This window comes from Berghia stephanieae, chromosome 1 (genome assembly GCF_034508935.2).
Source record: "Berghia stephanieae isolate SIO BIC M18660-M18661 chromosome 1, UCSD_Bste_1.3, whole genome shotgun sequence".
Lineage (NCBI taxonomy): Eukaryota > Metazoa > Mollusca > Gastropoda > Nudibranchia > Aeolidiidae > Berghia > Berghia stephanieae.
Genome location: NC_088360.1, coordinates 43,375,499 through 43,403,235, shown reverse-complemented (window position 1 = coordinate 43,403,235; position 27,737 = coordinate 43,375,499). Strand labels below are relative to the sequence as shown.

General features: G+C 32.3%; 1 protein-coding gene across 4 annotated transcripts; it reads left to right on the top strand.

Moving 5' to 3' along the window:
* The first annotated feature begins 403 nt into the window (after positions 1-403).
* LOC144975321 (glucosidase 2 subunit beta-like) lies at positions 404-27,737 on the top strand. Of its 4 annotated transcripts, XM_078919293.1 has the most exons (17): positions 420-653; positions 2,731-2,847; positions 4,365-4,460; positions 6,217-6,274; positions 6,956-7,073; positions 8,751-8,814; positions 9,374-9,439; positions 10,890-10,974; positions 12,448-12,526; positions 13,135-13,302; positions 16,321-16,500; positions 18,924-19,049; positions 22,848-22,917; positions 23,728-23,797; positions 24,359-24,523; positions 24,902-25,001; positions 27,148-27,737. In XM_078919293.1, the coding sequence occupies exons 1-17, from the start codon at positions 569-571 to the stop codon at positions 27,289-27,291; spliced, it is 1,791 nt and encodes a 596-aa protein (XP_078775419.1). In that variant the 5' UTR covers positions 420-568; the 3' UTR covers positions 27,292-27,737. The 4 variants fall into 4 exon arrangements, with proteins under 4 accessions (XP_078775445.1, XP_078775437.1, XP_078775427.1 ...); XM_078919311.1 differs by lacking the exon at positions 16,321-16,500 and having other exon boundaries at positions 417-653; XM_078919301.1 differs by lacking the exon at positions 18,924-19,049 and having other exon boundaries at positions 417-653.

Here is a 27,737-nt window from a genome sequence, read left to right as displayed (position 1 = left end):
AAAGGCCTATATGTATTTGTAAAAATAATTAGTTATTTTTATTTTTGAAAAAATATCAAACTACCTAATGAAACAGTACCGGACAAAGCAAAAAGTCAGGTTGGTTCTTATGTATACAATACTTTATCTTTCTGTTTGATTTGACTGGTAGCCTACAGTTTCAATTATTGGCTGGTTTTAACATTGTTGTATTGGAAATATTTTGCGTTGGTTTGAGAGTTTTTTTGTTGTTTTTTTTGTGTTTTTTTTTTCTATCACAACAATGAACCCATATCAGACCTGCAAGTTACCTGTCAATTCAATACATACCGGACCGGTTCAGGCATTTGTTACTATAGCAACTGTCAACCTGTTTATCATGTGAAGTCGGACTTTGATCCGGAAGTATATTATTAACTATGCTCTTATGCTTTGGGGGCAGAAAGAGCAAACACTTTACCCTTCCACAGTGTGTCGTGTCCCTCCAAGCCCGTGTTGGATGAACGAGATAAAACATTAAATATTGTTGCTTTATTCAAATTGGACAGGAATATTACTGCACAGCTCACTCTACATTTACAAATTCAAGATGAAAGAAATAATCGGGTTGATATCATGTTTTGTCCTGCTGACTACTGCTGCAGATCGTCGGCCAAGGGGCGTGTCTCTTGAAAGTAAGTAAGCCGGGAATCGCCCAACTTCAACCACAACTCAACCCACTTTAACCTTATCTTAACTTTAGTGCAGTAGAATCCTCATAAAAATCAACGCTCTTAAAGTCCACATCATGTTGGTCCCAAATTTCCTGTTCTTTGTCTAAATGTGCCCAATTGATAATGCCATTAATGGGATAAGGGAGCCAATGGATAAAGAAGTCAACCTTCATTAATTGCAACTTGCCAAAGTAAAGGCACAGTCCAAGCTGGTATTAGGGACGCCGCTTTATTTGGATGATTCCTTGTGAACATAATTTTTTCTACATAAAAAATCATACCCTTTCATATACTCAGCGCTTAATTGGGACGGCCAGCTGAAGTCGTACCCTTTCATATATATGGCTATTAATGGGGATGACATTTGACAATGACCATCCCCATAAAAGAGCTTTTTTGTTTTCTTCAATCCTTTAAAATGATGGTTCATAGAATGCAAATTAGTCCAATGGGATGGTCAACCGAGTGAGTAGTCGTACTGTTCAAACAGAAAGTTGAAGAGCACGGAAGTAGTAATGAGGATGACACCCCACTAATGACTTGATCAGAAAAGCGTGAAATGGTGAAACTGTTGAGACGAGAAATAACTCTGACGATAAAGTTTGTGGATCAGATTAGCAGTCAAGTGCCGCTGAATAAACCAAAAATAGATGTCGAACAAGTCTCCCTGATTAATATGGCTTTAAACATAAAAAGAAAAAAGAAAAAGACGAAACAAAAAATAAAACAAAATAACAAACAAAAAAAGCAAGAATCGAACAAACAAAAAAGTTGAATGCAACCAATACATTTTTCATTAGAGTAATTAGAAGTTGTATTGCCAGTCACAAGTCTGAATATATGCAGAGGGGTCTATGGTAAATCTGAATAATTGCTAGATTTTATGTCGTTTAATTGGGACGATTTGTCAGGAGCCCAGCCATCTCAATAAAGTGGCTTGGACTGTACCAATCTTTCCCTGGTCCGGTAGTGTTGGCTTTATCAGGATTCCTACAGTATCTATTTTTAAAAGTTAATCATTTTAGTTATCGTTTAAAGTACTATTTAAAAATAGATTTACGTGTTCCATGCACGATGAATGCATTATCAAGCTAACATGCTTTTCATTTTCAACTCCCATTGGCATCACTTTCAGATTAATTCTATCTAATTTCTAACATTTGATTCCCCCCCCCCCCCCCTTGTATCCTTGAAATTGAAATACCTCATCATATGCCAGTTAAGGCACTGTTTCTGCTATCAGGATGTCCCTGTCATCCAGACAAATGTCTGGGAGGTGTTTAGATACGGACATAACTGTACTTTTATGGTCAAGTATAGTTTTTAAGTTTTCTTAAACATTTGAGTATTCATTCATAGCAGCATCCTTTGCTCTGCCTGGATGAGACTTTTCAATTATATCAAAATAGGACATTGATGGATGCTCTTAAAATCTTCTGCTCCATTTTTTAACTTATCCCTTTGTCATGCTTTTTCTTGGTGCTCTTAGCTTCAGATCTACAACTTCTCCTTTTCCCATTTACTGGTGCTGAAATTACCTTTAACGTCAAAAACAAAAATAACTTGAGCTTTTATATAGTGCAATAGCCACTATCAAAATGTGCTCAAAGTGCTTCACAAAGATCCCTGACCAACAGCAACAGGAGGTAACATGTAGGTGAGATATGAAGCCTGTCAGGCGATATTACAATTTCTTTTCCAACCGACATTGCTGTTAACGGCCAGGCACTCAGTTTACACCTGAGTATGGTTAAATAATGTGAGTAAAGAGCCTTTTCCGAGGACTTAACTATGTACTAAGCAAGGCTCAAACCCAGGACCTTCTGATCTGAAAGCGAGTGTCATACCACAAGACCACAACACAAGGTCGCAAGCATCTTTGTCTTAAAATTCATGAAAAGAAGAAACAGAGTTAACCTCAATTTTGATAAGCTTATATTTCTCTCCTCTTTAAAGATATATTGTGAAATGAATAAAATAAGATAAATCCTATTTATAATATTTTTACATTGTTTTATTTTGTTAATTTAATTTTCAGAGGCATCATTCTACCAAGGAGCGACAGAATTCCAATGTTTAACCAGTGGAAAAGTTTTGCCTATTGATCATGTAAATGATGATTACTGTGACTGTGAGGATGGCTCGGATGAACCAGGTGAATGAAAAAGAGATTACCAGATTATTTTGCTTTTTTCTCATCTATTATGAATATTTATTTTATTTTTAAATCCCAAAATTTGTTATAGTTGTGTAGATTCTTTAATTTGTATTAGTTTAGTGGTCTCCATACATATAAGCACTCCGACTACAAGCAGCGTAGCTCAGCGGTAGTCTTTGCTTCGTACCCGAAAGGTACCGAGTTCAATCACCCGTTGCTGCGCTGTGTGGCCTTGAGCAAGTCACCTCACCCAAGCTCAATTTGAATGCCTGCACTGCGGCTGACGCCTGAGTTATTGCAGTTTTCCCTTGGAATAGACTAGAGACAAATTTCCCCTATGGGATGAATAAAGGGAATTATTTATTATTTATCTCAGGAGCGCAAAAGAGAATTTTTACTATATATTTACCCCTTATAAGCACGCTCATTGTAAAGGACCCCAACTATGACCATGTTCGATTTTCTGACCATAACTCTGAAAAAAAATTATAAAAAGAAAAGAAAAAATATATATAGTAAAAAACAGATTACCATATGATAAAAATTGTTGACAATTACAGTTAGTAGAAAACAACAAAATTTTGTGCTAGTGACATATAGTTGACACCTTATGTCCGTCTTAAAATCTAATGTTAAGAGATAACAATAGGCATACTTGGAAACTCATTGATAAGGTGTCGGGGGGGGGGGGGGGGTAAGGATAGGATGGACACGGTGCTGGAAGTATGGTAAGGGAAGGCAGGGATCAGACTGTCACTAGTTGTGGTCAAAATTTATTAATCATCGATTAATAATAAGGATAACCTTTTCCTACCATTTGTGGTCTATGGATTCGGTTTATCTTCTTCATTACCATTATCATAATCATTATTACTGTCATTGCATCTGCCTGTAGTTCCTGAGTTTCTGTTACCATCTCCTCATAGTCACTGTTATAACTACTTTCAAATTGACTCTCTCATTTTCCACATCAATACCGTTACAAATACAATCATCAAACAAATCATTATCATGGAATTCTTCTTCACTTAAAAAGACATCTCTAAATAGAGTAAAAACTTGCTCAACAGGGTCTGGTCATGAACTGGCCACATTGACAAATGGAATGAAATGAGGCCAGACCTTCCCCCCATTTTTTAAATTGGCTCAATACGCACTTTTGATGACCCCCACCCTCGGTGCATTATATTGATTCTTCTGATATAATATTAAAAGTATGTGTAGTATATGTTTTGTAGAAATCGGCTTTGTTTACATGGTTGTTTTATTCCTTACAAGACTGTCCACACACATTAAGAATCAGAGCCTTCGTGGTCGTATAGTGCAGCCACTTGCACTGAAAGATGGAGGAGTTGAGCATATGAATAAATAATAATGCAAAATGATGACCTCCTCTTTGTTTCTTTTCATTATATTATGTTTATCATTTATGTGTGAATGTGAGAGGGGAAGGATTTCCCATTTGGTATAATTACAAACAAAAACCTTTCAATTATTTTTCTATTTTTGATTAGGTACACCTGCATGTGCAAATGGCATATTTTATTGTGAAAACAAGCCTTACAAGGGTCACTACATCAAGACTTCAAGAGTAAATGATGGAATTTGCGGTAAGTATTTATTTATTTTGTACAGCACAACAAATGAAGAAGTGTTCTAAAAGCTGCATCATTTCACTTTTGCAATTGTATTCAAAATCTATTGAGTTTGGATATCTATATGTTATTATTCTTGAGGTTTATTATCAAAGAGAGTATTAATGATTATATTCAATTCAATTCAATTTAAATATTTATTTATTGTCGGCATTTAAAAAATGTTTCGTAGATAATGTAGTCAGGCTAATAGAAGCCTTTGACCGACATAGGTTTTAACACATAGTGCATAAAAATACATAGTAATACATTTTCCCTTAAAAACATTCCCTCATCAAGATTCCAATCATGACACTCAAAGAAAAGTAACATAACATTATATATATATATTCTGTTTAATATTTTTTCAAGAGTGCCACTAACAATTTAAAGATAAAAGAATTAAGGTCAAAATATTGCATTCTTCTAGGATTTAACCCTCTAGTGTTCAGATTATTTTTGGGGGAGTAGATAATGAGTTTCCTATATGGCCATGTCAATCATTTAGATATCCTTTGATGATATATTAGCCTACCCTTTGATGTCTGCAGTCGCATTTTCGTTTCCTATGGTCACTCATGACTAAACTCTGCCCAGAAGTGATTTCATAGGTCCCTCCATCACCAAATTTCAAACTTTTGTTCTCGAGATCTCGTGAGTTCTTAAGTTTTTTTATCGAAGAACGATTGGCTACTGAGCATCTTGACCCTTCAACGATTGGTCATTCTGACAGTTCACATGTCAACAGATGTCAACAATGCATAGCTGAAACACTGGAAGACGGGCCATCGGATAGTTGCGTCACAATTGTTGTTGAATAAATTATCCAGGCACGGTTGATAGGTAAAAAAGCCAAATTATGTTCTTGTTACATTTGAAACAAACAAAGTATATCACTGATCTTGTCTCATTGAGATATAAAGAATGATATAAAAATCAAGAAAAACGGCCGATAAATAAAAAAGTTGCTAAAAAAGTTAAAATAAACAAAAGCTATTTTTAAAATCAAATTTATTCATGAAACAGTTGGTTTTCCACCGATTTTTCTGACATAAGGACCAATGTTCTTCATTTTTCAAGCTGATTTCAGCAATGTGACTTTCAAATTCCTCAGAATTATATTTTTTACTTTTAGATTTTAGCTTTTAGGCCTACTCAAAAAGGTGTTATATTCCTTGCATAACAATAGCGTAATACATCGACCGTGAGAAGCGTCTTTTTTTTTGGCCAGCCGGTTAGATAGCCTGTGATTGGTCGAAGACTTTGTGACGTTTGATTCACGATTCTACACAAATGGACAGTGGCGGTAGATCAAAGATATGTAACATATTTATTTACCAACTAATTAAGGGAGTTATAAATTATTCATAATATTTTTTAAAGTTTACAATGATTGTCATCAAAGTCATTTTTCATCACCAAAGTCGTAATTTTTATCCGATTTTTATCAAACAAAGTGCAAAGTTAATTATTTTCACCAGCAAATAAAATAGGATCCAAATTGCAATTTCTACAACATATTCTATTTTCTGTTGACAAATTTATAAAAATCAAAGCTGAAAACATCCTGTGACAGTGACAGGCCTGTTATTTCCTTCACAACGATTAGGTTTTACTTACTGAGGCCAGTCTTGACTACCCCGCCCATGAATATTATGCCGTTGTCGGTTTTTGTCGGGTTGAATCGTATAGAGTTAAACCTTTTATGTTTTGTTGTTTTTATTTTCTTCAGATTGCTGTGATGGATCTGATGAATTTGATGGTACAATATCTTGTCCAAATACCTGTGTGTAAGTACAATTTGATTCCATTTGAATTTGAATATACATCGTTTTCTGATATTCAATTACCATTTGCTATTTTTGATTTCATTTAAATTGAAATTAAAAACTTCAAACTTGCACTGAACTTGTAACTACTTTTTTCTTGTTTGCTCACAATCATGCAGTTTTAAATATGTGTACAAATCTTTTAGGTGCGTATTTGGGCCAACTCTAATTCTTTATTTTTTTAGTTAAGTTTGAGATGAATGTTGATCTGAAAGCATTATTTTACTCAGAAAAGGACCTTTTTCATTTTCTATGTATGGAATAATACATCAGTTCTGAAGCAATTCAAGGGTGGACAAGTATTTCTTGATGACAGATTTTTCTTTTCTTGAAAATGGAAGTTGAAAGACTGACTTATTGTTTGTTGTCTGCTCCTGTAAGTTTTATTGTTTTTATGATAATGCATTGTATTTTTTTAATGCTGTATTCGTTGTCATCCAATTTTTTATATCATGTTCACTTTTTAAAAAATGGTAACTAATGGTTGGTTTAGATCATTTTTGGCAGGCCACATATTTATTTGTCTTGTCTGATGGCTATTTTTTTCATAGTTTACTACATTTAAACAATTTGTGGCGTAGTATTGAATTATTAGAATGCTCCACACATCATCTTTGTTCATTTTAAATGCCTTTATTTCAGTGAAAAATATGAGCAAGAGAAAGTTCAACAAGAAGCTCTCAGGCTTCAACAATCTGAAGGTTATAAAGTTAAGCAAGAATACATGCAGCAAGGCAAGAGGGCAAAAGATGAGAAAAGGGTATGTGGAAACATGATGACTACTTTTCTTTCTTTTGCTCTAATTTAAAGTTATGTACAAGCAATTAGGGATAAGAATGGTGGGGTGAGAAGAGAGGCACAAAGGAGATGAGGAAATTGAATATGTGATGGATTAGTAGGGAGGGGCATCTCATGCTGAATATGTAATAAGCAATGCGACATGCTGGCTTTCTGTCTTTTTATTATAGTTATTGATAAGACGCACCAAACCTGTTATCAATAGCTGAGTACCAGTGCCTAGCTAACCTTGTTTTTGACGTAGTTTGAGATGTGGGGGGGGGGGGGGGGGGGGGGTGTAATCATTATACTGGGAACATGAGAGTCCCAGTCGCTCAGTTAGTAGAGCACTTGCTTCAAAAACGTAGTGATCAAGATTGATCCCGGGCGAGGTCTTTCTTTTTTCTTTCTGACCACCTGATCACCCCCATCAGTGACTGGTTAGCTGGGTCTGTTAGTTCTAGCATGAAGTATGTTGCGATATGATAGCATCCCATCCAAAGGCTAGCAAGCGATTGCTACTGTCTGTTTCACATTTTAGAAATCAGGATAAACTCGGGCTTCATTTACTTATGGCTCTTAAGTACTTTTTACCGAAACCACACATATTTAGTCTCCCGTTCATTCTCCTTCATATTTTTTTGGGTAAAATACTCAAAAAGGTAACCTTGTAAGCACAGAAATCTCAAACAGGTAGGTCTGGTCCCAACTTCTTCCAGATTTCCTTGCTGCGCTATAATAATTATAATGATAATAATAATATGAATAATGATAAGTAATCTATTCTTTTTTTTTTAAAGGGTACTGCTCATGTTAAATTTTTGCAGACTAACTTAGAATTAGTGGCAAATCTAAAAAAAATATGAAGCTATTTTATACAGAATGATATACGAGTAACTTGCAAACTTGTTAAAAATTAAAGGTAATTCTATTATCCGTTGACTCAAATGGCTATATAGAAAATCTGCTAGGGCATAATGATCAGTCCTTAATTTCACCTCGGTCTTTGGAATTGTCTTCTGGCTACCCTGTTACCAGACTGATTTTTATTGTTGATGTGTCAAAAAATTTGTCTCGATCTATGTTAATTTCCACAATACGGTAATATGATAATTAAAATAGGGGAGTGGTTGTTTATAATAGCCTTTAATTCTCTGCAAACATTATGGGTTCTCACTAGTAATAATAATTATGATAGTAATAATAATAAGAAGAATAAGAATAATGATAATACAGTGGTTACTGTTTATAAGCACATCCCTCAGGAATCAAGCAGAGCTGATATGATTTTAAAATAATAGTAATGATAATAATGACAATGATAATAATGAAATTTATTTCCCATAATATGTCTCAAGAAAAATATGTGTATAGTTTAAGAATCAAGATAGTGTCACATGGATGAGAAAACCATTTTGATATTATTGACAATCATCTCTGAAATTGTCATCAATTAAAAATGATCCAATTCAAGTAACCTGTTACAGATCACTGCTTTTTCAATTTTCTACCAAGGATTTTAAAATGTGTCTTTGTGATTAAATTTAAATGCTGAGAGTTGACTGAATTGTCAATTATTACAAGTTACAGAAATCTTACTGATTTTTGTGTTTCTTTTGTCAATTATTTAATAAAAAATTGTTTTCATCTGTTCATTTAGTCTAAACTGAGTGAGTTGGAGAAAGAGAAAGAAATCCTGGTCAAAGAGAAAGAGGCTGCTGAAAGTAAGTTTGTTTCCCCCTCCCCCTTTTTGAAAAAAAATATTAAGTTTGTCATTTATTCACACGTTTCTGAGACAATCGGAGCCGTACATTTAAAAAGTGAATTGTTGTTGAATTGATAATTTTTTACTGGTATGATAATGATCACATTTCATCTCCAATGACAATGGTTTTCAATGATGTGTATTTGTGTATGTGTTTGAGTTCGCCCTCCAGTTTTTTTCATTTGATTAATATAAATTTGGCTCAAATTAAAGATTAAATTGATGCAGGTGATGCTGCTCCCACCTTAGAGGAGCAGTGACAGTAACATATCGAAAAAATATACTTTTCTGCTGTATTGTGTTGATGTATGTCTCGATTTTACATGTTGAATTCATCTTATAGATCTAGTGAAATTTGTTTTTAATACATTCTGTTGGGGTGTTGCGGTGATATCATTTGGACTTGTCGGCAGTATTCACTGTAAAAAACTTTTGTTGTAGAACAATTTCATTTAATTTATTCCAAGCCAGATAGTGTTACATTTTCTCATGGTTGTTTTACTTTTTTTCCACCACAGCTGTCAAAAATGAAGCTGAAGAACCGGAAAAAGTTGCAATTGAAGAGCACAAGAAAGCGTGGGAATGTAAGCAGTTGATGTTAACACTATTCACTATTCAGTTGAATTGGTTTATTACCATCAAAATTCACATCAGACCAAAACTATTATACATCGTACAAATTATTAATATTGCACTACAGCTTATTAAAAGATAAAGTTACCGAACAGAATTATTTCAAACAAATAAATATATTCACCGATTGGTGTAAACAAAATCAGCTTGAATTAAATATTGAAAAAATGAAAGAACAGATGTTTGGTGTAAAAAATAAAAACTACTTAAAGTGTGTGACGATTGGTAAAGATGTTGAGATAGTTGACTATTTTAAATATTTAGGAATAACCATTGATAGTCCCCTCACTTTCTCTCAACATATTAATATAATATCTAAGAAAGTTGCCCAAAGAGTATACATCCGAAGGAAATTGAGAACATTTCAAGTAAGGAAGAAAACTATGTTAAGAGTTTATGACTCATTGATTAAAAGTGTAATTGCGTTTGACTGCACCATATGGTTTGGAGGATGCCGACTTAAAGATAAATCAAAAATTTTCAAAATCTATCAAAGAGGCATCAAAAATAATAAACCATCCTCTTGATGGAGTAGAAAGAATTTGTGGAAAAGCAATAGAAAGGAAAGCATTCTCAATTACCAACAATAAAAAACATATTTTATACCATGAATTTAGTCTTTTACCATCTGGGAGAAGGTTTTGTCAGATTAAATGTAAAACTAACAAGTATAAATCAACGTTCGTTCCATCAGCAATACAAATTTTGAATATTTCATATGGTACAGAAAAACCAAGGATTGATTCGTTGACTGATTAATTGATTAATTTATTTAATGTTAGATTAACTGACCAATTGATAATGATGATAAATTTTGGTGTCGAATTGCCACAATTGTAACAAATTGAAAACGAAATGAATATGTTTATGTTGTGTATATCGCATTGTGAAAGAAAGAGGAAGAGAGAGAGAGTGAATGAGAGAGAGAGAGAGAGAGAGAGAAAATAAGTAGGAGTGAAATATCTGTTCAATGTTATAGTTATCATTTAACATTATAACAAGTGTAACTAAATGACAAATTGCCATATTTATGGACAATAAAGATTATTATTATTATTATTATTATTATTATTATTATTATTATTATTATTATTATTATTATTTAACAAACAAAAAGAGTATTAATTAGCTATGTTTAATTAAATGATTTAATGGTCCCTTGTCCATTTTTCTTTTTCAAATGATTGGTTTTACAAAGTGATGTTATTGATTTTAAACGAAAAGCAAAAAATAGAAAACAAGGTTATTTAATTGTTCAATGTGTGCACTTAGAAATACAGTACAGTTGAAGAAGAATTTTGAGCCAGACACAATTTTGTTCTTTTTCAAAGCTTTTGTATACATTTTTGTTCATCATTTTGTAATTATTCAATCATTTCTTATTTTTCTCATAAATTATAGTGGTGAAAGAAGAGCGTCAAAAAGCCAAGGATGCAGTCAAAGCTGCTCATGCTTTCTCAACATTGGACGTCAATAACGATGGGAAGTAAGGATGCGATTTTTTTCCCTGTCAGCATTCACATATTAAAAGTTATATTTCACATCTGTAGGCAATGAATTTTGTTCAGTTTATCGTTTCTGTAAACAACTGTTATTTAGACTGATTAAAATGCAATATCCATAATTGCTTATAGCCAGTTCCTCATCCACACGCAAGTAGGGTAATCTATACACTGCCTTGGCCAGGGACTTAATACCCGGGCCAGAGTTATTCAATCATTGTCACTCATCTTGTTACTAATATTGCTCACCTTCACTTGATTTAATCACAAGTTTAGACGAGAGAGGACTGCTGAACCATTGATGTCGTAGAAAAGATAGATAATAAAGAAATGGGACCATGGCTGTGTGTTGAATTGAAGCAAAAGTTGAAATTATGCACGTTGACTTCTTATGATTTGCGCTGTATTTTTGTATGCATGGGTACCAAAATTCCAAATTGTTTTTGAAACAAAATTTGACATTTCTGATTTTCTTAATATGATGGCCTGACTCTGTTCAGAATTCTCTGTCTATTTTGAAAGTATTCTATCTTTACATTACTTTTCACCATAGCTCATTTTAGGTTTTTGCACAAATAAAGTTGTTTTGCATTTTGGCCCAGTACCTAGTCATAATGGGCCCAGTATCTAGTCATCATGATTCCCAAAGTATTCATTCACAGGTTGTTTATAGATCATTATAAAAAGCTGATTCATTAACTTTGTCAGTAGTGCATTTCATACAGTCTGAAACTTTTAAAGATCTGAACAAGTGTGTATGAATGGTGCCAGACAAAGCAAGAAAGAAAAGACATCCCAAAAAACCAGTCGACTTGCAGCAGTACCTGCTCCTTAATTTCTTAATTTGATATTTTCTGAAACTTTTAGATTGATCGTTACAAGGGCATTAATTTATTTAAGACAACATTTCTAAGTCTTAATAGACAGCACAATATAAATAATTAAATCAATTTTTTTGTTCAAACTCATGTAAAGATATTGATCAAAAGCCACCATACACCAAGATTAAAAGAATACAAAGAACAAACATTTATGAAGGTTCATATTTTGTTACCAGATATGTCAGTTTCAAAATAGTTTAGTAGGTTTTAATAACCTTTTCTGGTCAAAACAAATTCTGAAGCTCTCAACATTTTCAAGTACATGTAGCTCACTCAGATTATTTTAACTCCCAGATTCAGAAAGTTTGTGGTTTTATTTTTTTTTCTCTTGATTAAAGATGTTTTTTTCAAACTTTTAACCAAATTGTAGCAGGTTTGTAGCATTGGTAATTCAGCGACTCTAGAAGCAAATATAAAATTTCCTTTTTTTTAAATCATTATTATTACTTGAATGTTAGTTATCCTTGAGTACATGCACATCCTTTGGTAGAATCTTATACTCTGCTGGATTATATACATTCTTTCCTTCGCATCAGTTATTTTCAAATTTTAAATATTTTTTTTTAATGGCACCAGTGTGGACTTTCCAGAGTTGATGAAACATCAGGAGTTTGATATTGATTCTGATGGAACTGTCAGCGAGGAAGAAGCTAAGGTAAACATACATGTTTGCTAAGATTTCTTATTGATGATGAATTAATTTTGTATTCTCCTGTAGTGACTATTTTGTTTTGACTATTAGATGTTTTGGACCTTATTATGTTTTCTCTAAGTGAATTTTTAAAAAGAATTATAACGTTGAGTCCAACACAGTGAAATTGGTTGTTGGATGGTAATACCGCAGGCAGTGAGATAGTAGAGTTGAATAGGTATCATACCAACACTAGCAGAACCAAGCTTTGAATACTGCTATTTACTCTAGAGTTTGTTTTTTTTCCTTGGGTAAGAAATTGCATTATCATTCATTTTGCAGTTCTGCACTGTATTTGGCACGTGGATTGTCTTATTTCTATTTTATTTATTTTTTTTTTTTTTTTGGTATTTTGTTTCTTGAAGATAGACACACGAATAGAAGCAAATTTTCCCAGAGGATGAATAAGGAAATGTTAGAGTGATGCTATTTTTTAATTATTTCATCCAGGCCATAGAGTCATCTCACCATTTTGAATGATCATTTCACTTTTTTTTTTCTAGTTTTGAAGACAAGTTTATGCTTTATATTATAAGGAATTAATTTCCCTCTAAAATGTTTTATGATATCAGGAATATCTGGAAGATAATGAGCAGGTCGATCTGACTCTCTTCACTGAAAATATTTGGCCAAATATCAAAGAAATCTATAAGCTGGAACAGGAAGAGAAACCTGAAGAGTCTGTATCAGAGGAACCCAAGGGAGATCAAGAGCCAGAAAACAAGGAGGAAAAGGATCCTGTAAGTACTTTGTCTTTAGCTCACTAAAGTTTTGATAAATTTACTTTCTAGTTTGTATTAGTTTCAGTCGGTTTAAATATTGGAATGTTATCCAATTCCCGCTGGAAGAAGTTTTATGTCCAGATTTTGAAGATGGAAAGAAAGGTGATTTTAATGTAGAAATGGTAAAGATGATGGAATTTTTTATTTTTTTTTTTGCAATTTCAGATATTGCAATCATTTTTCTAGATTAGACGTGTTGTCTTAAATTGCAATTGTCAGCAAGATGTTCAAAGAAGAGTCAACTTTCCTCTTCTTTTCCAAGGCTCAGTAAAATGTACTTGCCTTTCCAACCAATGAAAACATAGATTTTGCTGCATTTCCAAGTTTAACCAATTATACTGTCAACAAGGTTAAGTCTTCCCCTACCAAGGCTCAATAAAATGTACTTGCCTTTCCAACCAATGAAAACATAGATTTTGCTCCATTTCCTGGTTTAACCAATTATACCGTCAACAAGGATAAGTCTTCCCCTACCAACAAGACAAATACTCGCTCCTGATTGATCCAGCTGAACAGATAGAGCCTCCACCATTGATAGTGCTTCCGTGTGTCTATCTATATATATGCATTTGTCATATGATACACATGTACTCTTACTTTCATAGTTTGACATACAAGTCACTGCCTTCAAGATATCCTCTGACAATATTTGACCAATCCAATTTTTTATTTGAAATCCTATTTGTCGATGTTTTGGGGGTTGATTGATAGAGCACAGTACATAGAAGTTTATCCGGCTTCTTTTGTAATTGGCGCTTTCTCAACTCTTCCAATGCCAATCCCACCCCCCCCCCCCTTCTCTCTCTCTCTCTCTCTCTCTCTCTCTCTCTCTCTCTCTCTCTCTCTCTCTCTCTCTCTCTCTCTCTCTCTCTCTCTCTCTCTCTCTCTCTTCCCCCCCCCCACACATTTTCAAATTTTTGCCTTGGAAGAACTATAGGTTTTCAAGTGGTCTTACATTTTTGACATTTCGAATTAGATTCCATTGATTAAATTTGAATTTATTAAATTTTGTTGCATCTGATCTATTTTATTGTCACACACCCCTCAAATTCTTAGCTTTTCAGCAAGCACAGTAGGGTGTGTTTTAATCAATTTAGTGTAGTTCCAAGGAGTCTTATATAATCAGCAATTACTATAAAAGTAATAGTTGGATATTTCGGCAACTGATCATTGGAACTTTATAAAATTGGAACATCATTTTCAGTCATGAGATTAACTTTGTTTATCTGCAATAGACCCCAAACATGAGGTGACAAATAAGAAAAGAAATATTACAGATTTACCCTATTGTTTTGTAATCGCGGAATTGCCTTTTTTCCCCGTTGGTGTCGTCCAGTAGCTATAAATCTGAATCGAATCTGTTTATTTTTTAAAATTATTTCTTAACTCGAGTAAGATTTTTCATTTGATATTGTGGTGGCAATATTTTGGATATGATCACAGTCAAGCTTTGGTCAAAGCAGGAGAAAAGAAAATATAGAAAACTTTTTTTTTTTCTATTTTTGTTTTATCATATCTCCTTATATATTCGATGGTCTAACATAATTAGTTAGTTCTTTCAGTCGATAATTAAAGTTAAAACCTGTCAACCAACTATGAAGATTTCTTAAAATACTTCTTTTTACTTCCTTCAAGAGATTTTCAAATGTAATCTTTTAATTTCATTGTGAATAGCATTCACTACCAGCTGTCTAATTATAAATTAATGATTTCATTTTTTTTTTTACTCTCGACCTTAATTGATTAATCATTTTATTTTCATTCTGATTACATTTTTAAGAATAGCTGACAGCTGTTTTACATCCATAACATTAAAGACTCGTGTTTTATACATACAATGGCTTTATTTAGTTGCCAGTTAGATCAAACCTTTATTATTGTGAAATGAATACATATATGACTTCCAATGTTTGAAATTAAATAGTGAATCTTGCTATTCAACCACAGCTGCCTCTCTTATCCCATCTTATGTTTTCATAATATTGCAATATTGCAATACATTGTCAGTCAGATTATCACCGTTATTATCTGAGTTACTTTCCAAGAGATCTGATCATTTGTTTTGATAAGTTGTATACATGTACAATTTTCAGATCATCGGTTGCAATACTCAGATCTTATAATGAACTACAGGCAGTTTATTATTAATCATCTATCTTTGATTTCTTTTGTGTGTGTGTTTGTATTTATTTATTTTTTTTTTTTTTGTTGTTGTTATTTTTGAGGTGGGGTTGGGGGTATTTTGTGTGTGTTTGTGTATGTGTGTGAGGGGGGGGGGGGGGGGGTTGTTGGATTTTATAATAGAATTATTTTTTTATTTTTTATTTGATTTTACTTTTTCTATTTATTTATTTATATATTTTTTTGACATTCTGCTTATTTAGCGCCACGTACCCCTTGATCATATAGTGCTTGATCCAAATGTTTTCAATTACAATTTTTTTATGGTCTATTAATATTTTACTTTTGAATATGATTTAAGATCTTGCAAGGTGATTTTTGTTTTTTTTATCATCAGTTCTTTGCATTCTGTCAAAAACAGTAACAAAATTATTCTCATCTATTTGGTTACCCCCCCCCCCCCCCCCCCCGCCCCAAAAAAAAAAAAAAAAAAAAAAAAAATCCCACTTATTTGTTGGCCATTGTGATTATTGATCTATATAACTGGAAAAATAACACATGGTAAAAACAATCATTGAATATTTCGGTATTAAACCTCAAACAAGACAACCTTACAATGAAATGGAGCAAATGAGGATGATTTTAATTCTGTTGTGGAGGTGTGGCTCATCAGAGCAACAAAAAAAAAAAAAATTATTTGGAAATTTGACTTACTGAAGTAATTGCTATTTTTCATTGTTTGAAAACTTTGAAAATCTTATTTTTCGTACAACACAATCAGGCCATAAAAGGATGAAGTCTCTTTAACATTCAACGATTAACTAAATAAGGTGCTTGGATCTGTTTTAATTTTAGGGTGTAGATGAAGGATCCAATCCAAATGATATTCCTGTCGATATAGTGGAAGGGGGCTCTCTTGACGATCACAAAAATGAAAAGGACATTTATGATGATGATGAGGATGATAATGAGGGAGATGAAGATGATGATGAAAACGATGATGATGATTCTTCATTTGATATATCTAATGAGAAAGTGAGTAAACAATTGAGGTACCTTTTTATATCTTTCAGCATGCATTTTTTTCAATTGTGGCCTGTTTAATTTTAACGTGATGTCTATGCATGATCATAATGGGTGTTTTTGATGTAACTGGATTCCATTTGTATAAAATAATAGATCATTAGACATCGTCTTCTCATCATACTTGCTTCTTTCTATCATCATATCTTATTTAATCTTACCTTATCTTCATACTTTTAGGAGAGTGATTTTATGTTTTCCTATCAATTGAAAGTGTATGGAAGATTTGATCTTTTGTTCATTTTACGTTTTAAAAAAATGAATTCTCTGTACATGTCTCAATAGATCAAATACTTGAACATAGACTGATCAATGACCAAAATGGGAGTTGTCAGATGTCACGCCTGTCCCCATAATTATGTATTATCTTGACATATTGTGTCCAATGGCTAAGAGTTTCTATTGATATATATATAATATATAAAGTTCAAAATATTTATTTTATGATACTGGACTTCACTTAGGAAGAATACATTTTTTATGTTATATTCCTTCCTGCCACATCATGGAACAATTTAAGATTTCAAACTAAAAATGCTCAAGATATTAATGAATATTAAAATGCGCTTGATTAGGAAACTCGTGCTTTAAAATATATATATGACTGAGCATTCAATAAGAAGAATTGTTTTTTTGTTTTTGTCTTTAAAAAAAAAAATTCTTCTACGCTTTTATCTGTTCCTCCTTTTTAAATATTTTTGTCTCAAGGAATATGATATGCAATGTTTAACGTACAATATATTGTTACATATGTTTTAATGGCATTTAAGGAACAATTGGTCCATTTTACACCCCTTTTACTGATATGATGTGTGTGATATGACACAAAACAATTTTTCAACAATCAATTCTGCATCGTAGATAAGATTCATTTCAGACATCACAATATGATGGGGGGAAATCAATTCATCCTAATAATTGGAAGTTGTGATTTAGCCTATTTCCTGGGTGGGATTCCTACCTCCCATAATGGGCAGGGAGGTACCTACTTTGTCTTTTATCCCCCTATATCTGTTTTCCAACTTGCTTTCTGTCTTTGTCTCGGAATGAGATTACTTGATTTTGTCTTGACCCAGGCCGGATACCCTGGCTGGGAGGGAAACGGTCAAATGTATAGTTTGCTTTGGGAGATGATTTTTTTTTTTTCCTTCTAAATCATGTATCTGTTATGCACTGTATTATTTTTCTTTTTACATATCTATGATTTGTAAAGAATTGAGTGTGTTCCTCTTGGCGGGAACCTGTGCTTGTTTCTGGATTAGACATTTAGTGGTCTCAAACTAAGTACACTGATAGTGTGCTCTTGGAATCTAGATCTGTTCCCAGTTTGAGCCAATTCCTCTTTGTCTTCCTTATTCTTGGGTGCTTTAATTGTAATTCTAGAACTTTTTACTATCCCATTTCTTCCTCTTTACTGGCACTGATATGACCTAAATGTGTTGCAAGCGCTGTAAAACCCTTAAAGACAAAACAAATAAACAATAGCCTATTTCATGATTTCACAGTATTTAATGTTGGTCCATCATTTGACAAAATAATAAGCTGCTGAATTTTGCTTAAATTTTTTATGGTGTGTACAACACTCCATGACTGATTCTTTGGAGACACTCATTTCTATACACATAATTGAGAGAGTATACAAAAAGCATACCAATAATCAGACTTGTTATAGGTGTGATTTTAAATATTAAATATATGAGTAGCTAGAATCGAATCGACAAAGAATTTAAGAATTACAAACCTGAGCTTTTTAAGGGGATCCAAACCAACAGCAACACTTAAACGTGTAGAATGAGACATGCTTGTGCTTTAAGGCACTTTTATCACTTAAAAAACAAATTTTTCAACTCAGGCCCTGTTATTACCGCACAGGTTATTTTACACATGAGCACAGCGAGAGAATGTGAGTTGGCAGACTTTTCCAAGGACTCACCTTTACACTGCCAAGAGCTGGGCTCAAACTTGGGAATTAAAGGTCCAAAGTCTAGTGTCATATCAGAAGACCACAAAGCGGCACTAATTATATACTATTATAAATATATATATATATATATATATATATATATATATATATATATATATATATATATATATATATATATATATATATATATATATATATATATATGCGTGGGTGTTTGTGAGTAGATGGTGATGCTTTTGGAATCATGGGTTATAGAATATTATATTAGGTTGTTATGTGATTTTTTGCGCATTTTGTTGACTATAAGCTATAAATTTCATTCATGGACTCAATTGATATTGACATGAAATGCCATTTATTACTATTATTATCTCAGTCATATAATTACTTGAGAACTAGAATTAATTAAATTCAATTAAGATAAGAATCATTGGGTGTCCCCATTTTTTAGAAACCAGAGCAAGTACATGATCCAGAATTTGATGTAATGAGGAGAAAAAAAATGTTTGAAAGAATGCGAAACATAAGGAACAAATTGAGGGAGAAAGTAGAAAGAAATGAAACCAAAAATAACACGGTAAGGCTTTCTGTTAATCCAGTGATCTGTCCTGACTGCTTGATTTTGTTATGGTGATATGCGTATGTAAACATATTGGTGATTGGATCTGCAATACCGTGGTGGTTTCTCAGAATTTTTTTTTTTAATGTCAAAATGTCTGTTGGTGTTGGTATCTTTTAGTGCATATTTTATATCATCCTGGTGTCTTGATACTATGCATGTAGTCACAGTCTGTAGTCAAAACTTAAGAGATGTTTATTTTACATATAATGTTATGGTTGCCTGAACATCCTCTAAAAAGATACTCTGCTTTTGCCTTTGTCCTGAAGTTTGAGCATAAGTAGAAAAGCCAATGTGTTTTGTAAATACCAAACATATTTAAAGGGATTAATACATATCTTTTCTCACAGTTTTCATCATTTATGTGGAAATTCTGTATTTGTAGTTTATTTTTTTATTTTATTTTTTTTCATTTTAATTTTGATACTCAATATTAATGATAGTTTTCTTATGGAACCAAATTACAGCAACACCTTAAGAGAGTAATCATGATATGTATATGCTTATTCTCTTCATATGAATCAACTGACTCAGTTAGACTGAATATTAGTTTTAATCAAGAAAACATTTTACTAAAATTGATCACACACAAAATGTTATGAACATATTTGTGTTTTAATCTCAGACAAGACCTGCTTTTTGTTTTTTGGATGAAGTTAAAATGAAACTTCATTTAGATCAGGAATGAATCATAATTTTTCTTTTTTTCTCTTGGATTTGCAACATTGAGTCAGACTCGAGTCAATAGGTACAAATGAAGAAGATTAAATAGTAAAATCTGTTAAAAGCTTCAACCCTTAGAGCAAATAACATTTGCTATTTAATTAAAGACAATTAAGCGAATTAACATTGAATAGCTCTCTTACTTCCATTATGAACAGTGGTGTATAAAGTTGTTAATGAAAATGTGAAACTTATAAGGCAGAACTTCAATGGACAAACAATTGGGGGGATAAAAAAATGAAGACAATAAAAATTGTAATAGCATGTCACTCTTAGGAGGGGGGAGGGGAGATGCTATGCTTTCATTTCATTCACTTTTTCTCCACTTTGATAGTATTTTTACAGTTACAGGCTTTACTCAGCCTATTATTACTGTCTGGGTGGGGATCCTGACCTCCCATGTGTCTTCTATCCCCCCATACCCGTTTCCCAATTGTTTCCTGTCATTGTCTTGGAATGAGATTACTTAGTTTTGTCCTGATCCTTGCCGGAGCTCCTTGGCTGGGAGGGAAACAGTCGAATGTATAGTTATAGTTTTGGGAGATGATATTTTTTTCCTTGTAAATCATCTCTCTGTTATGCATTGTATTATGTTGAGTTTACATATTATATTAAATGATTGGTAAACATTTGAGTGTATTCCTCTTAGATGGGACCTGTGCTTGTGTCTGGATGAGACTTTTAGGTGATCTCAAACTAAGTGCATTGGTGGTCTGCTCTTGGAATCTACATCTGATCCCTATTTGTTCCCAGTTCCCCTATGTCTTACTTTTTCTTGGGTGCTTTTATTGTAATTCTATAACTTTTTACTATCCCATTTTCTTCCTTTTTACTGGCGCTGATATGACCTAAATGTGTTGCAAGCGCCGTAAAACCCTTAAAAACAAAACAAACTATTATTACTGTGCATAAATTGTTGAACCATTTCTTTGAACGTCCTGAAAAAGAGCGAGCATTCAACTTTTGTTTTCAAAATTAATTTGAGTCTAAACATTTGGTTCCACTGATTAATTTTTATGTTATTCTGTAAATGCAATTCTGGTGCTTTTTTCTTTTTATTTGTTTTTGTTTATTTTTTCCAATGTTTTTAAGTTTTCACATTCCAATAATTGGACCTATAAAGCAATGAATATTCATTATGATAGTGGAATTATACCATGAATAAATTACTCAATGAATATTTAACACAATTCATAACAACTGTTTAAGTCTCTTTGCTTTTTGTACCTTGATATTTATTCAATTTGCTTTTTTGCTTTTTGCTTTTTAATGATCAATTGCTACAAGGAGTACTCGGGTTTGGTGACTTCTGTTCTTTTTTTAACATTTTTTTTTCAGTACAGATTGTCTTTTGATGAACACATTTTAAAATGTCAACTCAAACATTAATTTATGTAATAACAAAACATTTACAATGTATTAGCAATGATACACTGTATGCAAATTTTAATGCATCTTATTTTCATATGACCTCTTTAACCTGATCTCCTCAATTAGTAGAATATCATGATTATTGGAGCTTGGCCAAAAGTCATCTTTCTATTACTTTGCTTTGTTTTTATTTCTTTATCTATACTTGTTAAAGTTCACGATTACTCCAATCCTTGGAGAAAGTCGCATTTAAGTCTTGTATTTCAAAGTAAAACACACAAAGTTGATTGAGGTTACAAAATTTAGAATGGTGTTCAGTAGAAAGATTGCTAACAAAGTTGCTTTATTAACTTGAATTATTATAAATTTACCAACATGATTTCCTTAACTTGATTTCAAGAGAATTTGCATATGCTAAAAAAAAATAAATCATGTCAGCACGGTTAGTCACATTCTTTGGGTTTATCTCTATACTGTTTCATGGACCTTTTGTTAAGTTATAATCAATGTGGATGATGTAGAGCATGGCACTGGAATCAGTGTAACCAGTTTTGACTATATTTGTCATGACTAATATCATATGTAACTCTCTCTCCTTTCTCAACATGATATAAGCATGGAATTTGAAGTCAAAATGATTTGATTTTTTTTTAATTTGATGTTTCACGGTAAAGAATTTAGCATTCATTCCTCCAATTATAGTACAGCCACATCTCTCCAATCCGAACCGTTCACAGCATTTTGTCCAGGTTACAGAGACACCCGGATAATGGAATCAATGTACAAATAGCGGGTGGTAGGATGGGAGCATCACCCTTGAATCATATACCTATGATGTTCGCATGGGTGTACGATCCGATAGTGATGTCGTTTCTTCTTCTCTTTACTAGCCTATCCTGCTTCTTTTGTTTGTGATTGTATTTTTGACAGGGATATTTTTTTTCCTGTAAATCTTCTGCCTGTTTGTTCTTGGTTATTTATAATTTAGCTTATGATATCTTTAGGTTATGATTTTGATTTACATTTGTACTATTTTTGTTAGATTGCTTGTTTTTTTGTTTCAGCGGTCTCTCATATAACCTCAATTGTGGTGGAAGAGACCTAAAGCAACAAACAAACAAACAAAAAAAGTGTACAAATAAAGAAAAATAAAATCTATCTCCAGGCAACTTGTGTGGATAATGGAGATATCCAGATTTTAGAGTTCCGGATTAGAGAGACCCAACTGTATATCAATTTAGCTTTAATTCTGATTTGCCTCTACATAAAAAGTATTGAGTGAGAGGGTCTAAAATATCTTTTCTCCAGTTTAGATTATGCCCTAATTGCTCTTTTTGAGGATCCTCATCTATTTAATTTTAGGTCCTGTGTTTTGTCTGTCACGGCCATGCAATCATACTTGTATCAGTAGAAATATTGTTGTACTTTTATTACTATTATTATTATTATTATTATTATTATTATTATTATTATTATTATTATTATTATTATTATTATTATTATTATTGTGTAATTGTAACTTAAGTCATCCACCTGTTCCATAAACTTATGCCTTTACTATTTGCAAAAGTGCTTTGAATAAGATATGGTACGATATAAAATTATGAATGTACACAATTCGCTTTAATATGATGTCTACACATCTTTCTTTTTTTCCTTCAGCTGGATACCGACACCCCAGAGGATGAGAAAGAGCCAGAGTACAATGAGGAGACCAAGCAACTCATTCAAGGTATCATTTCACTTGAAATTAAACCAATATTTATCTTCAAGATTACAAGTACAAACGATTCCACGGAAATAGTCAATAATTTTATATTAAAATTAAATGTAGGAGATAGAAAGGAGGAGGATACGACACGAGAAACTGGCTGACAATGATACTAATTCAAGCAAAAGACTGGCAGGGATTGCAGTTTAGTTTTTAAAAAATAAATAAATAAAAATAAAAAGTTCATAAGAGATCAGTAAATCATTAACTAAACGAGAAAGGTGTTGATTAGAGTAAGAGAGATTTAATTGTAAATCATTTCTTTTTTTTCTTTTTTTTTTGGTTAAAGTATTGGATAGAAATGAATAATTCATTTACTCATAGAATTGAAACAAGATATGCGTAGACACATATATATATATATATATATATATATATATATATATATATATATATATATATATATATATATATATATATATATATATATATATATATACACCCACCAATTGTTTTTTTTTTTTTTAAAAAGAAGATATTTATCTTATTGTGTTTTTAGTTATTTATTGGATTTTTATTTTCTTTTGTTCAATAATTCAATGTTCCACTTTTCAAACCAGTCATCCTCTTCAGAGTCTCTTCAAGCTGGTATTTATATCTACAGATCTATTTTAATTATTTTTTTTATTAGATCATATCATATCAAAATATCATCATATTAATAAAATCAGGGCTCTTGTAGCGTTAATTTTAAAAGATTCACCCTCGCATTTCAAAAGAAATGTCTAAATCATTGGTAAATAATTTTTTCGTTTTTCTATCATTTTCAAGTGGCTGATGAAGCAAGAAATAAATTCAATAACGCTGAGAGTAAAGTGAAAGACAGTGAGACGGAAATTAAGTATGTACTTATGTTTCTTTTTAAAATTGTGGTTCTTTCACAGGCTTTTTATGTACAAAGTGTTGCTTCGTAAATTTGATTTATTATGTTTAGTTGTTTCTGTTGTAGTTTAAATGAAAAACAAAAGACATTTAAAATTTGATAAATCCTCCTTTCCTTTTTTATGCTTTTTTTTCTCCCTTTCTTTTTGAGCATTCCGTGTTTTTAATGTTTCGTTGGTTTATAGTTTTTTTTTCTCTGTTACATTAAAAAAAGGGGGGAAAAAACTGTACCATAATATTTTTTTTTATGTTTGAGTGTGATCTGGTGAGTCACTACAGAGAATAGTGATCCGTCTTTTATACTCTCCATAGCCTGAGTTTTGTTCTCATTATTCTGTGAGAGTCAAAACATTGGACAGCAGTTCATCGATCTTTAACTTTAAGGATATTTTTTTTGTTTTTTTTTCTTATATTTCCTTTTTCTTGCTTTGTCTGACTCTGTTTCATACACACTTTTTTAAATTTTTTATCTCATACCAAAGCCTTCTCCCTAGTTCGTTACTCTCTTTTTTTCTTCCAGCGACATTAAGAAGTACCTGGAAATTGACTTTGGTCCAAATGAAGAATTTGCTGCTTTGAAAGGCCAGTGCTTCGATTACACAGATAGAGAATATACATACAGATTGTGTCCATTTGATAAAAGTACACAGAAAAATAAAAATGGAGGCATTGAAACATCTTTAGGGTAAGATTTGAGTTTTTTATTTTTTCTTATCTTTTTTTCGCTTTTCGTATAAAATGAAAATAGTACATTTTCTGTACATTTTACAAGGTTTGGAATAAAATTACACACAGATAACTGCTTAGAAGAAAACCACAAACATGCTTATTACTAGTTCAACATGCTCGTATAGTGGAAGCTTTTTGTCTCATCTCTTATAGTTACTCTGTTTATTGTCTGTCTGAGCATAATTAAAATTTAGAAGTAATTAGCTCTAACTTTTAAATGAAAGCATAGCGTTTATCTTCTGTGTAAGCATGTGATAAAATATTCAAATCAAGAAAGCATATAATGGTGATAAATTAAATGGAAATATTTGACATTCTTTTTAAAACTCCACAGTGTATGGGGCAAGTGGCATGGCCCCGATGATGATAAATATGATACTATGAAATATGAGAATGGTCAAGGTTGCTGGAATGGACCCAGCAGGTCGACGCATGTAAGTATTATTTAGTTTTCTCTTTGTATTATAAATTATTTGGTAAGTAGTTCTACAAGACCATAAGGCTCCATGAAGCTGGTGTTCAATCTGGTGTGTAATTTGCACAAGATCAAATGGACCCAACTGCTCAATCACTGCTGGGTGGATAAGGTGGATTCGTATTGATCATACTGATATGGGGTTTTTCAGCATCTTATGGGGCAAAGACATAAAGTCCTGCTGTTAAGGTAAATCTTGAGAAATGAGATTCCTCAACTTTTAAAAAAATTATTTTTTATTTCTTTCCTTTTTCTTTCTTTATTTCTTTTTCTTCTTAAAAAAATGTTCTGAAGGAGGAAAAAAAGGTGAACAGTTAATATATGAGAGCGCGATTTTTAGGGCATTTGGCTCTCAAGTAGATGGACTGGTCTCAATCCAGAATAAACTATGGCTCGCAGGCCTCAGGGCTCTAGAGAACCACTGATGATATGTCTCGTAGGGTTTTGAAGCTCTGACCAGACTCAGGACTCATTTACTGCGATGATTTTTAAATTTTGAATTCGCATTTTAACTACAAAGTTTTGTTGCATTATTGTTGTTTTTTTAAAATTCATATTTCACATGTTTGTCTTTGGTATCAAAAATATTTTTTTTAACCCAGAAAAACTTAAATGATTTTTGTAACAACTCCCAAAAACATGAACGATTTTATTCAAAATTATTTTCAATTATTAAGATTACCAATATCATTGTGCCCTGTATTGTGTATTGTTACCACTAGGCTCATAAGAACGTGACACAATTATTGATCTGACTGGTATAGAATGCTCCATTTAATGGTTTGATTGAAGAACAACTAAATTGACGGGTCAAACCAATTGAAAAATACAACCTATTTTGTTATGCCCACATGATGTTAAATAAAATTTGATACCTTGAATAATTCCTATTTTAGTCTGCATTATGTATAAAAATAATTGTCAACTTAGTCATCATTCGATTCAAGTGAATTGAACATTTAATCCTAGCATCGCATTTTAAGAAAGAGAGAGAGAGAGAGAGAGGGGTGGGGGGGGGGGGGGTACATGTGCGGTGTTTGTGTTTTTTTGGGTTTTTTTCATTCTTTTCATTTTTTATAAAGAGCTGTAACCTAACAATAATTTCCTCTTGATAAAATAAAGATTACACATGTATTATCATTATCATCATTATCTGTATTATTATTATTATTATTATTACAGTTCACTCCGCTTAATCGCACACTCCGCTTATACGCCACACATTCTCGAATAACGGAATTTTTTCTATATAATCGTTCCGCTTAATTGCATACCATCTCAAACTTAATCACTAGACTTTGATTGGACTGACAACCGATAGCCATATGAAATCAACGACGCTGTTCACGCTCCACACAACTTTTCGGCCAAAGCATTCTATCAATTCGTATTAATGGACAAAAATATACCAATCAAAGGTAAACTGACATCTCAGGAACCACTGGACTCCTTTCACCCACATAAAAGACAATGCCAAGATTATGAAAATGGGAATGAGTCATCGAAATGTGACACGCCACCCCTGACAAACATTGAAAAACTTGACATGGTAAATAAACTACGCCACTTCATCCAAGAAGCACGCTTGGCAAATAATCTACAATACCAAGATTGGAGACAAAGGTTATAAACAGCTTGCACAGAATAGAAAGCAATCAACGCTTTGCAATTACTGTTCTAACAAACAATAATGTCACATTTTGTTGTCGATAACACATGAAAAAGAAAAGATTTTTTTTAAAAGAAAGAAGGAGAAAAAAACCAAAAACCAGCCATGAATTTAAATAAAAAACATTCTAATGAGGTCATGTCTACAACGTGACGATTCCAAGCCGGTAGAAAACTCAGAAGTGAAGTTGCTACATGAATTGGCACATGAAAGCTGGTACTTAGATGCTATTTTTAGCTTCTCGTACACTCCTTTTAATCAACACACTAACTTGAACTCCTGAGGGTGTGCGATTAAGCGGAGTCAACTGTATTATTATTATTATTATTATTATTATTATTATTATTATTATTATTATTATTATTATTATTATTATTATTATTATTATTATTATTATTATTATTTGACTTCTCATTCTTTGGATTTTTGTTTAAAGGTAAATCTACACTGTGGTTCAACCAATGCTTTGACCAGTGCATCTGAGCCTAGTCGATGTGAATACCAGTTTGAGTTCACAACCCCAGCCAGATGTGAGGAACCTACGCCTGTGGATATAAGTAATACCCATGACGAACTGTAGATAATTGGTTAGATTTGTTCTCTTTAAGTTAAAAATGAAAAATAAGAATATTGTTGCGTAATACATAGTATTTTTCTCTCTGAATGTGATTTTGATAAATATGCAACATGTGAAATTGAGTGCGAGTAAGTGATGATCTGTATTTTAATTTATGATGAAAAAAGGTGAAAATATAAAAGGTCAGAATGTTACCAATTGATAAAAGTAAGTATTTGGGCAATTGATAATTTTATTTACAAACTTTGGCATTTTGTTGCAGTTCATTATTGTTCTCCAGTTAAATAAAAAAAATAAATGAAAAGACATTCTCTTTCCTGAAAGATTAAAGAAAGACTTTGAGGATAGATTCTATGTAGGTGTCTCATTGTTTTGTTATAATTTGTATTTTTACAAATTGGAGTTGTTTATCAGATTGATGTTTCTCAATAAAAATTGAATTATCTTCA